This window comes from Pungitius pungitius, chromosome 13 (genome assembly GCF_949316345.1).
Source record: "Pungitius pungitius chromosome 13, fPunPun2.1, whole genome shotgun sequence".
In the NCBI taxonomy this organism is placed as follows: Eukaryota; Metazoa; Chordata; class Actinopteri; order Perciformes; family Gasterosteidae; genus Pungitius; species Pungitius pungitius.
In genome coordinates, this window is record NC_084912.1 from 16300053 (window position 1) to 16317265 (window position 17213).

At 46.4% G+C, this 17213-nt stretch overlaps 1 protein-coding gene across 2 annotated transcripts in view; it reads right to left on the minus strand.

Annotated features, from left to right (window-relative positions):
- Window positions 1-167: 167 nt before the first annotated feature.
- Window positions 168-17213, minus strand: part of fgfr2 (fibroblast growth factor receptor 2) — a 33315-nt gene continuing 16269 nt past the window's right edge. Inside the window, exons 9-20 of one of the 2 annotated variants that reach the window (XM_037464921.2) lie at window positions 15561-15751; window positions 14221-14365; window positions 12696-12889; window positions 11867-12006; window positions 9783-9904; window positions 8883-8993; window positions 8103-8293; window positions 7359-7481; window positions 6305-6375; window positions 3750-3887; window positions 3122-3227; window positions 168-1806 (exon numbers count right to left, since the gene is read on the minus strand). In XM_037464921.2, the coding sequence (XP_037320818.1) occupies window positions 1642-1806; window positions 3122-3227; window positions 3750-3887; window positions 6305-6375; window positions 7359-7481; window positions 8103-8293; window positions 8883-8993; window positions 9783-9904; window positions 11867-12006; window positions 12696-12889; window positions 14221-14365; window positions 15561-15751 (1697 nt within the window). In that variant the 3' untranslated portion in view covers window positions 168-1641. Of the gene's footprint in view, window positions 1807-3121; window positions 3228-3749; window positions 3888-6304; window positions 6376-7358; window positions 7482-8102; window positions 8294-8882; window positions 8994-9782; window positions 9905-11866; window positions 12007-12695; window positions 12890-14220; window positions 14366-15149; window positions 15289-15560; window positions 15752-17213 lie in introns of both variants that reach the window. The other variant, XM_037464924.2, reaches the window with a different exon arrangement.

The following is a 17213-nucleotide window of genomic DNA, read 5'->3' on the forward strand; positions in this document are numbered from 1 at the left end:
CAAACACAAAGAAAAATAAATGTAGCTGGGAGAAATGTGCACTTAATGATTACACATTCTTCCTGCTTGAGCAAAAAAACCAAATCCAGCTTTATCTTTGGATTATCTCTGCCATTCACTGCAACAATGCACAACTCTCAGTTTAGTCAGAGATTAGGACGAGGATATATATTTTCCATCTTTTATTTCGCAAATGTGGCATGAACACTTGCAAAAGGGCATCTTAAAGTTGGTCCAGTAGAAAAAGACAAAAAAACACTTGAGTGATTTAATACTTTGTTTTTCAGCTTTCAATTCTGTTGAGTCAATTTGGAGTCTATATTTTGTCAAAATGAGAGAGTGGATTGCTAGTAGGCATTTCCATTATTTTCCATCAATCGTATATTAATATCCAGGATTAAATCTTGTTTCCTTAAACCAAGAAAGTTTAGAAAGATTAAAATGTCTGGATAGAAATGGCATCAACATCTACATAAGAAAGGGATTAGCAGACTATAAAATGTACAGTTGTTTGAAATTTAACTTAATATTCACATTCATATATATAAAACTTACAAAACCTGGATCTTTCAAACCCACTAAAATAGCTTTTTTCTGTTATTGCTGAGAGATCATTTTAAATTACCATAAATTGAATGGGTTATTATGTTTAATGTAATCATTTAAACCATGTTGTTTTTGTTCTTCTTTTTCTCCAGGCTCTTTTTGATTCATTTCAAAAAAACATAAGTCAATAAATTAACATGCTACCTCAGTCCCTGAAAGCCAATACTCTGTGCTACTGAGTGGGAGTAAAACAGGTGTTTGTGTATCCATGTCTGTGTGTGAGTTTGTGTGTGAAGAGGACACATAACCTGTTAGAATACTTGCCTCAGACTCAAAATAGGATGTAGAGGGTTGGGGTTATTTCAGAGTCCATACAAAAAATAGTTCATTGTAAATATATAATATATATTTATACATTTTGAATATATTTACAAATATACCCAGCACTATACATTATACTGTGTATTTCTCTCCAGAATAATTGGGAAGGTTTTATCAAGAGAACCAAAAAAGAAATGCATCAATATTACAAAATAAAGAGGAAAACAGTTTCTATATGTGCTCTTCTTCTATTCCTCTGTTTTGTTAGTTGGAGCTTGGTCCTTTTCCTATTCGTCATCTTCTTCTAGGTCCACACGTCCCTCCAGGAGCAAACAACAGTCTTGGAATGCCAGCCGTTGGAATGGGATCACTCAGTGAGTAAGGTCTTTGAGACAACAAAAAAGCAACCTAACGTGAGAACCAAACTCTCCAATCTGTGTGTTGTTATGAAGGGAGAATGGAAGGAGGGGGAGGAGGAGGGTCCCTTGGGAAAGTCATATCATTCAGTCAGTTAAAAAAACAAACAGCTTCTGCAGGGTCCCCGTCCTCTCCTTTAAGACCTCTTGTGAGAACGTAGTGTGTGTGCATGGCAGTACGAGTGTGTGACAGCAGCGCTGCCCCCCCCCCCCCCCTCCCATCCTTGTCCATTAGTCCACTTGGAGTGATGGAGTTAGGTGGTTGGGAGGTTTTGGGAGAGGGTGTCTGTGCTCCGCGTGTCTAGGGGCGCCGAGGGGTACGACCGTGGGGGTAGAGAGGGGCGGGCCCCCCGGGGGCTCATGTTTTCACGGCCCCGTTGACGTGCTGGTACTTGGGGAGGCAGGGCTCCTCCGGTAAGGGATCGTGGGAAAACACAGAGTCGTCACCGGAGGAGCAGGAGCTGCGGGTGTCGGGGAAACTGGGGGAATACTGCTCTGCAGGGGCACACAGGTCCAGGTACTCCTGCAACACAGACCCAGGAAGGGAGAGAGGATTGACACTCAGACGTAAGCTTGTATGTTACAAAAAGGGAGAGAGGCTTCCAGGAGAGGAAAAAGACCAGAGAACATAAATATAGTTCTCAAACCAAGTCCGCAAGACCGGGGACTTTCCAGAGGAGGAGGGTGAGAGAGTATCACCTTCATCAGGATATTTATCTACACCATGCCAAATCACCCTGGAAGGGTTTCATGCAACAGAACCGTACAACCTTAATCTGGATAATGTATGGAAATATTTGCATGAATAATGAGTAAATTAAATTGGAACGTCAGGATAGCAGGATCAGCCGAGTTGGGGTTTTGGCCTCTTACAAAGTGGTCTAATGTGGTGGTGGGGGGGGGGGGGGGGGGGATACATTTAGACCAGGGAAATGGCACTCAAGCCTTTACGACATCCCTTCTCATCAGTTTAGTCCAAACAAATCTGACATATGAAACATCCAACGTAAACAATAAAAGCTGGAACACAATGCCACCCACTACCCCCCCCCCCCCCCCTCCCCCACAAAAATGAAGATGAAGGAAAATGAAAACCTCAAGAAATCCTGTTACTCATTTTTGATTCTCAATGTTGTGAGGTTGTAATGTGTCTCTTCATCTCTGTTACATGTGTCTTGGGATTTTCTAGAAAATGAGCGCTGGCTTCCATTTTCCCCGCTCAACACAGAAGTCTCATATTACTGAAGTCCTCCACATCTGCCAGCGGTTTGGGGCAGAGGGAAAGGAGAAGGGAGAGGAGAAGGCAAGAAAAAGCCACCCAATTACATTTCAAAAGTTCAAACTAAAACTTGGCTTTTTTTTTTGGTTTCATTTCATGGAGTTCCAGCTCCATGAGCAGACGAGTCTTGACAGCTTTCCATCGACTAGCTGTTCTCAGGTCTGCACTCGGATATCACATGAGACAAGAGGGGGGAATGGAAAGAAACTCTGGCCATTGAAAGGAGCGAGGCCAGAATGGGACAGTTGGGCAACTTCGCTGGGCCGTTGCGGCCATGTTGGGTCTGCATCAAACCATCTGCACATTTTTTCGGTCACCACAAAGGTCTTTTGTCAGCTTTGTAGATGCTAAACATTCTGCTGAACCCTGCATGCACTGGCACAAGAATGATTTAGTTTGGACTAAGAAGCATGTTACTCTGTGTAGGAATGTATCATATTATTCAGTTTTATTACCGTACTCACACTTGACAGGAAAAGTTAAGGTTCGCGTAGCGTGATTTTCTGACCACCCTGAATCCCAGAACTTGGATGGAATAAAAGCGCAATGAAGAGCTCACCTCGTTTGTGTTGAGGGAAAGGATGCGATCCAGATCCTCTACTAGCTGCTTGAAGGTGGGTCTGTGCGATGAGATGGCATGCCAACAGTCTTTCATCATCATGTACCTGAGAGAGAGAAAAGAAATGGTAGCTGCTCATTCACAGTGTTGCACACCTTATTTAGCCCATCCAAACTCAACCTGTGCCTCTCCTTATCTAACTTGTATTCAAGTTTCAACATTTGCTGGCTGAAGGCTTTATGCCTCTGGACTCCGGTATTCATGTCATTGAATAAATCGAAGCAGCAGGAGTGAACCATCTCATTTTAAAAGTATTTTTGTGTCCGTGCGTGTGTGTCTTTTGGTGCGTGTGTGTGCGTGTGTGTGTGTATGTGTCTTGAACTGTCTGCACTTTGTTCTCCATCAACTCTCCTCGTGTGGCACCCTGGCAGAGCTGTGCCGTTGTCTCTTTTGAATGAGGACACTGATAGCAGCCAGTCACAGCTGTGCAACGGCCCGCACACAGAGCCCTGGTGTCATGGGTCCTAGAAAGGCTGGGGTGGCATTAGAGACTGTGTGTACAAGCTAGTGTTTGTTTGGGCGACTGTGTGATCAGCGAGGATGTGACTTTGAGAGAAAGGACTCTTACAGCTCGTTGGTGCAGTTGCCAGGCTTATCCATGCGATGTCCCTCTTTGAGCAACTTGAAGAGCTCTTCGACAGGGATGCCAGGATAGGGGGAGCCCCCGAGGGTGAAGATCTCCCACATCAGCACCCCAAATGACCAGCTGATGAGACAGATAAACACAGATACTATGACTATGACCAAAAAACAAAGAATAGTGTTCAGGAGCTTCATGTCACTTTAAATAGCAGTGGGCCATATGACTCTTGTTTCATTGAACTTTCAGATCATTTACATAGTCACTTGGCAAGAGATTGGAAAAGAACCTAAACAGTGGGACCGCAGTGGTGTCAAAGCCTTCTTTCTGCCATCCGGTGGGTTGTGAGGCAAACCCGCTCCCAGTGCCACTCGGGCGCTCACATCAATGATGGCTTTTGTAGGCGGCTGGCCGCACACAAAGGCTGGCATTGTCCAGCCACACCACAGCAAAACAAATAGTAGACCACCCACAGCCAACGACACCGGAGGGAGAGGCCTCGAGACGGCCAGTGACACTTAACCATTAACTACTTCCTCATCCTCTGTGTCCTGGCCGTAAAATATCACTGTACGCTCTCTACCACCTCATGTTCATGTTAAACAATGAGAATCATTCTATCCTTGAAAGCACGCTCGACTGTCACAAGCGGACCAGCGCCACGCTGCTGTGTATGCAATCGGCATCCTTCAGGCCACCTTAGGGGTTCATCTAGGCCAGGGAGACATGGGGCTTATCAGCTCCTTCCATCTGTTTATACAACCAGCCCAGGGTTCGTTCTCTCTCTCCTATCACTGCGTTGTATCTCTCCACTTGTTGACACACTCATCCCTCCTTTCTGTGATACTTTGTAACCGTCTGTCAGTGCTCGTCAAGCTGTTGATCCCCGCAGTCGGCCTCCAACCAACCTTGACTCGACAAATAAACACGCAGACCAACATGCTTCGGGTCACTTTAACTGACCTGGCATCTGGCTTTACTAGAGAGACAACCTTACTAGAAAACGACCTATCAGTTTAAAAGTGGCTCTGTATTCCGGAGGCGTGTTCACATCTTATTACATTCATATCTCAAGCACTATGTTCTCAATAACAAAATGTCAGATAACCCGTCAATACTCAATGTCCATTAGTGCTGGTTTTATTTGGGTAAATAGGTGAGTTCTGGCCCGGGTGCTTGAGCCATTCCCTATAACCTTGGGCCACTTATAAAAAAACGGCAAGCGGCAACTTCCATTGGAATTCATGTATTCATTTAATCTGATGTCATGTATGGATCGACCATGCTTCTGGTGCGGTTTGAGTGCGGGCCACCCGCCCTCCCCCTCCCATCGGTCTCTCCCCCTCTTTTTTATGCCTCCATGCGCCATGTGGAAAAGCCAATTACTAAAAGTGAGTGACGAAACGTAATTAGCAGCGAGCTGATAGAAAGGACCACAGTAGGCAGTTCATGTCTGCCCCCCCCCCCCCCCCCCCCTCCTCCCCCCACTCTGTGCTCCCCCAGGTTATTGATTGATCCTGCACCATGAAACCCGAAGGGCACGATGTGGACGTGAGCAGACACAAGCATGGACAGTAGCTCCAGAGAGATCCTCAATCCAAGTGCTTAACTGGATGTGCGCTATATTTAGTGCGCTACTGCTGTCTGACTCACACACACACACACACACACAAAGAATCCTCCTTTCCAAGGGTCAGCATGCAAGGCATTTATCTAATTGCCACATACGCTCTCTGCCGCCGGTGTCTGGAGCACAAACTTCAAACAGCGCTGTCAGGACACATAAGACTCAGACTGCAAATAAAAGGGGGGAGGCTCTGCCTTTGTTCTGTTTTTAGAATGAGCGCTCTGGACTTGAAAAAAGAGAGAGACTAAGAAAGAGACGGGTCTGCAATTCACATAGCAAATGAATGAAAACAAGAACGGTGGGGCGAAAAGAGGAGGGAGGGGGGGGGGGGGATTATTTTGATCATGGAACGGCTCCAAAACGATGAGTCACATGTTCAAAGTGTTGAGCAGAATGAGTGGAGGAGAGTGAAGAGGGATGGCAGGGGGTTAAAGGAGGAGGGCGTAGGGAGGATGGGGGCCGCAGCATTGTTGCGTTTAGACATGTGCGGGGGCCCCGACGAGAGGGGAGACTTCCGAGCTGAGCTGGAGGGGCGAGGGGTGAGTCGGTGGGGGAGGCGGCGCTGGTGGGCTCGGGGCTCCTTGCACTGCCCTTTGAAGCCGGTCAGATTAGTAACACGGCATTGGCTTCAAGTCTGGCGTGAAATCCTCACTTTTGCCACGGAGCGGCCCCCTATAGGCAGCCCCCACCCCACCAAACACTCACCAAGTGCTGCACCAAAACACCTCAACCACCCCCAGAAAAACAACCCTCCGAGTGTGACTGCAGGCTTTAGCCAAACTCCATGAAATCTTGAGAACAGCAGTGAAAAGAGTGTTTTAATGAATGCGAAGGTTCATCTGCATCACTGGTGTGGAATTTCTGTCATGTACTTGTGGTTGTGGGACACACAAACACACAACACCCATATACTTACACGTCACTCTGGTGTGTGTAGACCCGGTCAAACAACGCCTCCGGAGCCATCCATTTCACCGGGAGGCGGCCCTGAGGACAACAAACCCATGTGAGCTCAATTGAAATCAACGCACAACCCATCCCCGGAATTCTTCATGTCTTGCTTGGCGCTTTAATCAGTTTGGTGCAGGGAGATCTCATTACTGCAGGAAATGCTGATACGTAAAAGCAGCCTGGGAGGAGGATTTCCCAGAGGAACGTTTACATTGTTAGAGCAATAGAGCTGATAAACAGGGTCACAAATAAAGGAGAGTTTATCTCTGTGTGCTGTTAAAATACTGGCTGGGAAAGTGAGCTTGCTGACAAGGCGACCTTGGTCAGTATCAGTGTGGTCGACTAATGGCAAGGACAATCGGACACACAAGTAACTAGATGGGGAGATAAGCCCTCCTCGGCCCTAAATACTAAGCTCAACAAAAATATGAAGGAAAATGGTTAGGAACACAAAATAATATATATGTAAAATATATATCTATATATATATATATAGATATACAGTATATTCTAGCTATTCATTCATCACACAAAGACAGCAGAAAGGAAACTGAAATGAAACAATTGTGTCACTACAATGACAGCGCTGCTTAGTTTAACGCAATCATTACTGCCACTGCTGTCACTGTCCTAATCATCATTATCATCAACATCATGGGATATTGTTGTTATTGTTGTCAGCAAGATCTCTGCATGCGATGAGAAGGCACCCATGCCAACTAAATGAGGATGTGCAGGCAATGCTGCTCTGCGGTGGGAAAGAAAGACACCATTGGGCCACCATGGAAATGTCAATTATGATTAAGCCCCTCCCCTCTCACTCTCGCTCTGTCGCTCTTCTTCTGGCTAATTGTACAAGTGTCTGTGGAACCAAAAGAACAAGAGAGGGATAAACAGGACTCGCGAATCACTGCATTCACAGGCGGCCTGGGAACCTGCAGCTTCTGCCAATACACCAGCCGAGGGGAAGAGTGGAATACTATTCCCTCGAGTGTTTGATGCGCAGGTCGAGGACTCACATTGGTTGTCTTTTTATAGTAGTCGATGTTATGGACGTCCCTGGCCAGGCCGAAATCAGCAATCTTCATGAAGTTGCTCTCTGTGACCAGGACGTTCCTGGCTGCCAGATCTCTGTGTATGCACTGTTGTGGAGAGAGTGAGACAAGATTTGGGATGGGAGGAAAAGTGAGAGAAGAGGATTTGTTAGCTCATTCCATTAATAAACAAACTGTGAAACAGGTGTATGCTGAATCAGGAATGGTGTTAAGAAAAGCTCCTGCACAGAGCCACTCGACTGCATACCACGCCACGATCATCACCGAGTCGTGTCAGGATACGTAAGCATTCCTTGCATACTTGAGTGCAAATGAGTGGTTTCTGTGCATCACGGTGCATCTGTCACAAACGTATGTTTGTGTGTGTGTTGTGTGCGTGTGAGTGTGTGGCTGAGACAGTACGCTCTGTCACATTCCAACAGTGAGGGGGAGCGTGAGGCTGCGTTTGGCCAACATGGCTGTACCCCCCACTGGCAGTGACCTCGCAGCTCTTCTACACAGAGGGGCTTTTGTGGTTGGACGAGAGACAATGCACGGGTCCTGGCAGGGGGGGGTCAGTGAAGTGTTTTTAGGAGACAACATTCCCACCGTGACGCACATGCAAAAGTTGCAGGGTGCAGCGCATCGGCTGATCTGAGATCTGTCTTGGCAGCCAGATGAGGAAGGAAAACAGATGTATTGTGTGTGTGTTTGTGTGTCGGCTGTTACCTTCTGGGATGCTAGGTACTCCATGCCCCGGGCCACCTGATAAGTGCAGGAGACCAGATCTTTGAAAGTAAGCTGTTCATCTGAGACCCGGGCGATGTCGTAGGAGTACTCCATGCCGGGCGGACGGCGGGCCCGCAGGTACTCCCTAAGGTTGCCTTTGGAGGCGTACTCCACTATCACATAGAGAGGACCTGAGATGGAGAGTAGGACCCACATTACCTCATGAGCATAAATGATTGCAATCAATGAAAGAAGGTGACTGTACATAAAGAGGCACCTGGAAAATTGCCTTTCTTGTGTTGCAGCATTACATTTTTGATGTTGCTGCAACACAATTTAACTGACCTACTTTTTATACGATACATTACTTGAGTACTTGAGGTAACAGAACTTTTAATTAAGTCTAACAATGTAGTAGTCTTTCTGCCTTTGAAAAGGTTAGTTGCAAGTGTACCGCATTTCATATCTTCTAATTTCTCAATTTTGATGATCTTTATCAAGGGAAATGAGATTGCCTTTCATCATCCACCCTTCACAACCAATTAGACTCTCCAAATGAGATACTAATGCTTCTAGCTGCTGCCACCTTGTCCTTCACTCGTGTCTGATGTGATCCGAGGAAACCTTTCATGTGATAGAAGTGTGTGGTGAACTTAAACTCAGCGTTGCAACAAAGTTAACGAGGCGGTAAGACTGAATACTAAACTAGCTAACACTTCTAAGTGGACCCCTCTCTTAAGGCCCTCTACGATGTGTCACACTGTGTCACATCCTACTCACCTTCTTGTGTACAGGCCCCCAACAGATTAATAATGTTCTTATGTTTGCCGATCATCTTCATCATTTCCATCTCTGACACCAGATCAGACAGGTCTTTCTCAGTGGCATCATCTAAGAACAGAAGGAGTAGGATGGAAAGTGGTCAGGAAAACCTCAACAAAACAAACACAACTCGGCCCCTTCTTTGAATCCTCTGAGCCAGTATCTGCCCCGGGAGAAAACACCTTGTTTTGTAGGTGCTTCTGATTAAACGCGGCTGACAGACAATGTGGGCTTAAGTTACTGCAGCAAGCAAAGCTCCTCACACAGACTACAGAGGCATCCTTTCAGTGACAGGGGGAGCCAGGGGGAGGAATTAAAGACGCTCAATCACAATTCATTATTTGCTCCACAGGCTCCTTTTTCATGGGACAGACTGAGCCAGGGCAGGTTATCAGGAAGGGCAGAATGGCATTGCCTGCATTCCTGTGGGCCATTACCTTACCTGGAGCAGTCTGCTGCTGTACCTGCTCTGACAGCCCCTAACCCCCGCCCCGCACCCCAAACCCAGGGCCCCCTCCTCCTGATTTCATTAATCATAGCAGTGCTGCTAGTGTGACTTGCCTCTTTGTGTGGGTGCTGACTGAGCTCCGGCCAGCTGCTGCTCTGGGGTCAGGTATGTGACCGCCCCTAACCCTCACTTACACAACCCGCTTCCCCCTGGCCGTCACTCAGCAACCACCAATAACGAATCATAATGAGAGCCCCGGGCTCCGCCTCGCCTCGCACCTTTGCTGAACCCCCACTGTAGCATGAACGGCCTATGATATGTTCTCGGGTTGCTCACAAGTCTTAATGAAGCACCATGGGTCTCATCCCAGTGGTCGACGTGATTGTGCAGCTGCAGGAGACCTTGCTTACCTTTCAGCATCTTGACAGCAACCGTTACAGCGTCCTTGGTTTTGTCCTTGTCGATGCCCAGGGCCTCTGCCATTACAACTTGACCGAAGCAACCTTCGCCGAGGGGCTTGCCAAGGGTCAGCCTGCAGTCAGCATAAAGAAGACGTGGAAAGAGGGAGGGACAAGAAGAACAGACAGGAACCTGTTTAGCTGCTGAAACAAACACTGAAATGCCATGACATGACCTAGCATTGATTCCCTCCACGCGCAGGAATAAAACAGGTTAGATCGTGCCACGGGGGTAATGAAATTAGGCACCTGTTTAATATTTTTACTGCATCGCTCTTTCTGTTTCAATCAGATTGTGTGTGTGTGTGAGAGTGCTTTGTTGGCTTGGTGACTGCAGCCCGTGCCAGGGCAGTAGGTAGGAACTCGAATGAAGACATGGCAACGATAATCACCTGATAAAGCCAGGGAGAGGTGCTCTTTTCTAAACTGTTTACCTCGCTTTGGCATGTTCCAATATACACTCTTTAAAAGTCATTACACAGAGCTTAGCTTAGCCTGACACACCGGCCTGTGACAGATGAGATGTTGGCTTTCTTTTGTACTGGTGGGCCTGAATACAATACCAGATGGAATATTAACCGCTCTTTTATAGTCAGCCATGACACAGTCGCTGGTGTGTTCGACGTTTATGTCCAACTATGTGACACTGATTCATACGGTGAAAAAATGAGCCTCACTCTACAACTATCCATGAGAGCCGCAGCACCCATCTGAACCCTGAGCAAGCAGTGTACCTCTGTGTTTTTTGGTGTGATTGACAGGTGTAAGCCCTCCTCTATGGCTGTGTAAACACTCACACCGCATGCCGCAAGGCCGAGAGTACGAGGCCCGGCGCCCGGCCGTAGAAACACAATCCCCTATCTGTCCACACGCTCGCCACGCTCAATGGCATCCATTCTGTCCATCCAGCCACACATAATCAATGTTATTTTTTCCTCCGTGCAAACCGCAAATGTTAGCATTCCTCTGCGTTCTGCTGATCCCTCAGGCGCAGGCATGACAGGCGAGGAACAAAGACCCAACAAAGAGGCACACATAGATCCATTCAGCCTAGATAAAACATCCTGTTTGCTGGTCTAATCAATTAGAATCATAACCTTTTCCCACAATGCCATTCTATACGCACAAGGAAGTCTAGCTTTGCCTGGATGTTCACTAAAATGTTTATACTTATGAGGGATCTTTTTACATTTAACTATTTTGAATGAATAACAGGCCTTTGTGTTTACAGTTAAGGACTTTCCCTTTTCTTTCAAAACCAGAGACCGTATGTAGGGATTACAAGACTTCCACCCTAAAGCTTCACCGGCCGCTAAAACTGTGACCAATGGAAACCTCCGTGGTGCTAATTCCTCTGGTATGAAGCCGAGCACTCCTAGCTCTAAACATGCTGTCGAAGGCTGCGAGTGCAACACAGTAATTAGCACCGTCCCTTCACTTAGCGTCCGAGCCTGTGTGCGACTGTGTGTGAGCGAGAGCGTGACCAGGCAGCACTTGTAAAGATGAGGCATGGGGCACGGTGCCAGCTTCAAGTCATTTTACTACCGCACCAACAGATGAATCAGCAGCCTTTATCTCAGACACCACAAGCATTATCCAGCAGTTAGTCGTTATTGCCTGCTGTCGATGTGGCGTTAATAGTCCTCTTCGCTTAAAGCAACCGTTATCTAATCATTCAGTAGCCCAACACAATATTAAACACATGTGCTTTATGGATGAATCTTGGGGCATGGAAGACAATAGCTTTGTGTGTAGAGCTGAAAGTTATAATGTATACTGTCAAACAGGAACCGTATTGCGCCATGGATGAGTGTGTTCTTATGAATACATGCATAGTACAACCACATTTTAAAGTATTTTAATGCTTTATGCAGGACCTAAATCTGATTTACACATATATATATTCAGAATTTTTGAAGATGTTAAAACTTGAAATCAGGACAAAGTCATCATTTTTAAAACACCACACCACATAAGTGGACAACACAGGACCAAGCAGCAAGCCACCATACACATGACAGACAGATCTTCCTCACCTGTCTCGGGAAAACTCCCAGCACGGGTCCTCAGGGAGGTCATACTCAGGGATCCGCTCGTCGTGCGCTGAGCTCCGCCGCGTTGTGATGCGTACCAGCGGCGTACTGGAGTTCATGGAAGAGCTGGAGTCTGCCGACACCTAATGGAGGGGAGAGATTGGCTGATCACCGGAGTCTTGGTACATAGGTCAGATAAAGCTCCAAGGCATCACTAGAGGAGTCAGGGTTGATGTGCATATAAGTGATTGACTGTGGTACTTTTACTGGAATTACAAGGTATTTTTGTTCAAATGAATACATCCTAAGTGTCCACGCTTTAACATTACAGTAGATCCTATACTCTAGACCAGAGAGATACATTCCATTGATCACTGAGAAGAAAGGGACGGCAGTCCTTTTGATGAATGTGTGTGGATCATCCAGCCTTGCCGTGGTCCTCAGGGCTCATCTCTCGACTCTCCGACCTAACCTTACCTTGACACAGGAATCCGTCTCTCCGCAGAATGAAATCCAATACTTTTAGTACCTTTTGGAGCATATGCTTTGGTTTCCCTTGAGGGGAAAAGCATGGCTCATACAGAGAAAAACAGAACTTGGCCAACAGTGCTAACTTGCACAGAAATACATGCCCTCTAAATGAGGTGGCTTGTTTGAAATACCACTTTTAACAGTAAAGTATTTTCAATATTTTCATCAACCATGCAACCTAAGCTTCTTGTGTTTTTACGTTAAATCTTCTATAGTTTATAGTCTTGCATTTCTGCATTGTGTGATTTTCTCCTCTAGGGGTGTTAAATGCCTTTAGAACTCTTTATCTACTTTCTGTTACCTGGCGGCGCAGAGGGATCTGCTTGCTCAGTTTGTGGACAGCTGGTTGGCCCCCAAAGTCGGGTTTCTTGGCGGTGTTCCTCATTCGGCAAACCACCACAATGCCCACCATGCAGGCGATGAGGAAGACGCCTGCGCAGTATATTGCAATCTCCACATAGTCCGGAGAAAGGGGCCCTATGGATTTCTCGAGTGCTGAGGGAAAAGTGAAGGGTGAGCAGTGAGACAGAAGGAAAGACTCCTACAGATACACACACAAACACAGACATATGGGTGACAGGCGTTCTCCATTCGAATCGACCGTAGAACGTAGGTATCAGGCAGGCAAGCACAGACACTAATGCTTTGAAGATGGATCGTGCATAAATGTAAGCACACCAAACAGCAATTATTTTGTAACATCCTTCTCTTGCTCCTATTCGCACAGCAGCATGACTAAACCAGGTACTAAGATTCTGTATCTTAACTTGTTCAGTACAACTGGGCCTGTGCATGTCTGCATTCTGCGCCAAACAAGGGCGAGCGGTGTCCTTCGTGGTTGCATGTGGCCCTGTTTTCCTGTCGAGGAAATGGGCTGTTCTGAGTTTGTGTGTATTTGTGGGAGCTGCTGGACCCAAAACCCAAAGCGCACAGACGGGCTCCATCATCGATAACATAAGATTACATATTGCTCCCAAAAAGGAAATGGCACGCCAGTGATTATTAACTGTATTGTTTACAGACAAAACAAAAATATTGCCTGCTTGCGACATTAAGGGAGGGTTCATACCACTTGTCTGTTGCAACCTGCAGACAGTAAACTACTCTCACCGATTGGTTTGAAGCCTACCCTACACTCTGCAGCCTGCAGTGAGGAGGCTGACACTAAGGTCTTACAATACAAGCCACACATACAGCGACAGTCAAGAAGTTGATATATGAGAGCACACTTTATGGATGAACATTCACATGCATGAGTGCCTGAGTGTGTAGCCGTGTAGAGAGGTTTGGCCCTGATAATTGAAAAAGGCAAGCCAACATGAAGCTTTACCTTTCAATCTTTATTCCAAACTGAAATAAGGATCTTAAAAGAAGTCAATTATCAGAGCCATAGAAAAGGTGGAGGGTGAGAAATACTTTATTTGAAATGCATAACCAAAATCCCAAGGTGCAGAAGAGAGATGTAAGAGAAGGAAAAGAGAAGGCGAACGACATACCCCCCCCTCCTTTTGGAGTCCCGAGACACTCAAGCTGCTCTGGGATCTCCACTTCTGTCTCAGAGTAATAATAAGTCATCTGCAAAATAGCCCGTTATCTTTCTGAGCTTTCGACAGCTCGCCAATCCAGATAATATTATAGAATATAAGCCTGCTCTTATGTTACATAGTCGCGGATGTTGACGAGTTAGTTCACAGTTGTAAAATTTGAGCTTTGTGCCTACTCTGGGGGGTTGGGAGGGGCTGCCTTTCGCCAAGGTCATTGACATGAAACTGGTTTAGACAAGCCTGAGAAAAAGAAGAGAAAGGACAGTAGACGAGTGTATGTACCTGGAAGCACCGTCAACCAAGCAGTGTGATAGGAGATCCCAATAGAATTACCCGCCAAGCACGTATACTCCCCAGAATCTTCAAATGTTACATTGGGCAAGTCGAGAGCTTCTATCTCCTTATCTGTGGTGTTAACACCTGCGGTCTGGTGAGAAGGAGAAGAGGAGGAACAGGAAAGGAGGGAGGTGAAGGGGAAGACAAATAGGGATGAAGATTGAGAGCAAAAGGGGAAGGGGGGCAGAAATCAGAAAAGAGTACAAGTCACAGAGAAAGGGTTGGGGGGCAGAGAGAGATGGAGAGAAAAAATGAGACCCAAAACACCAAAAGGGAAAATAAGAAAAGCTGGATGACGTCCTTTGTTGAGGTCCAATCTAGAGCAAAGGATGTTGAGAGATTCCAAGGGTAAAAAGGAGAAGGAAGAGGCTTCATGAACACAGATAGAGCCCAATATGCCACCAAAACATGAGAACCAATACACCAATACACCAACAAAACAAAAGAAAAAAAAGAAACCAACACATTCCCATCACCACCAGAACCTGCTAAGGGAAGCCAGTCTAATCCACTCATTGGATTGGAAACATGCATGAACAAACGCAGAAGGCATGGAAAGCACTGCACTGCAACACCTTCTTGACACAGTTTGTAAGGGAGAGATAGGGAGGACCTAAGAGGAGGCAAATTGAGATGCCAGCTGTGTCTAGGTATGCAGATCGGACCAGTGCTTCCATGGCTGCGCTTGTCTCAGCAGTGGAGGGAACAGCTGAAACGCAAGGGTAAAACATTAGGGGAGAGAAGGTCCGTGAGCCCCAGGACCACCAAGAGACCACCAGCGGGACCAGAACAGCACAGCAGGTCAGGGACCGAGCCCAGGAAACCACCCCGGGGAGAGAGGAAGGGTAGGTCGGGGTCAGGTCTCGAGGGTTTACCTGGAATGACAGTCAGCCAGCCCGACTGGCTGGCGTGGCCTATATAATTGGAGACGTTACAGATATACTCCCCGGCATCTTTCTGCGTCACGTTGGTGAGGGTGAGCATCTCCACGTCGGAGCTGTTAATGCCTGAGCGCTGAAATCCACACACACAAATACTTAGAAACTAGTGAAATCAGACAAATACACACATGAAAACACTGCGACTGTATCAATACGAAGGAAAGAGGAGAGAGCAGGAACCAGCACCTCGAGGCAGCATGAAAAATACCTATCAAAGCAATGAGGGGGGAAATGTGGTGATTACTTTCTCCATCTGACAACTCCAACAGAGCAGAAAAACCAAAACAGAAAGAAGGACTTTGAATCAAGAGAAAAACCACTAAAAGAGGGAGTGCGGAAAGGTACCTTTAACACTCGGACATATGGGTGTCCGTCAGGGCCGTAGCGACTGCCATTCCGGCTGATGTGCTTCAACCACTGGATATGAGGTTGGGCGTCGCTGTAGACCTTGCAGACGAAGCGGGCGTCCTCCCCAACGTGAACCGTGATGTTGGCCGGGAGACCGGCCTGGAGAATGGGCCGGTGGGGGGACCGTTCTGTCAAGAGGGAAGGGGATATGACCTTTAGGAGCCCGGTTGGTCGAGTAAACAGATTTCGAGGGAGACCTGTTAAACAATGCCCCCTTTCAAAACTCTACAGAGGAGCCCAACAACCCCCACGCTGACAGCAACCACCCACCACCACTCACACTAAATGACATCACTAAGCTTCAGAAGCTGCATTGCCTTTCCAAAACAAAGCCTCAAGGTAGGTGCAGTGAATTGGTATGTGTGTGTGTGGGTGTGTGTGTGAGGTCACGGGTGGGTCAGGAGGGGAGGGTCAGAGGGTGAGGCTTGGTTGAAGAAGGAAGGCTACAAAAGGGAAAGTGAATAAACACGATGAGGGAAAAAGTGCAGAAAGTAAGAAGCAGAGACTTCTCCCATTTGTACGCCTCTCTTCCTGCTCCATCTTTCTGAAATATGTTGGATCAGATGATTGGGCCCACTCCCTCCCCTGCTTCCCAATCTCCCTCCTCCTTCCTCTACATTCCTAGGGTCTGCCTTGGTTTTTGCCCCGCCCCAATCTCCATCTCCTCATATTCTATATATTTCGCAAACAGAGAGAGATGCTGAACTTAAATCTCCAAATCTTTGTCATGTCAACCATAGAATACTTTAAGATATGTTATAGATGAACTAAAACACAAAATATAAATATGGACATGAGACTTTCATTCTAACCGTCGTTATAGCTGATTCAAATGGTAACTTGATCATTTAGAGAGGCCTGGCCTACACCTCAGACCAGATGTGTGTGTTATGCGATAAAACAGGCCACATCATGAATATGGAGAAACCGCAAATCTATAAAAGTTTGTGGAGCACTAACTCCACAAACTGTTGTGAGGGGGGTGGGAGGGGCGGGTGCTCCTTCATTGGCCATCAACCACACAAAAAAACTAACGGGAAAATGAATGGTCAAGAAAGGCGTGTCCTCTCCGTCTGAGGCTTGAAATGAGGGAAAGAAACAGCACACAGGTGGAATGTAATAAAGTGAAATACTAGTGCATGTTTTTTTTTTATCCTTTACCTTTACCAGAGTTACTAGGGTGCATATATATATATATATTATTTTTTTTGGGGGGGGGGGGGTTGTAGCCCCTTTAAACATCTCAGATCATTTAAAAAATGCAATTGCTTAAACAGGCTAAGTCATCCAATTTTCCACAAAAAGTGGAATAGAGAATATTATGTTATTATACCAAATTATTATTACCAAAGTAAACATGCAAACAGTACATCAGTCACAGGCCATTTTACTGCTGAATGAGTACTTTTACTTGGATACTTTGATACAAAGTAAGTTTGTGGATTTTCAATGAAGGAAATGGAGTGAACTAAAAATAAAAAAAAAGAGAAGGCCATGCCGCAGGTTTTTCCTCTTTTGCTGTGACCCGTTTCAAAACCGAATCCATCTGTCAATTAAGTCATTAGTGAAGAAATGTCATGTCAGCGGCAG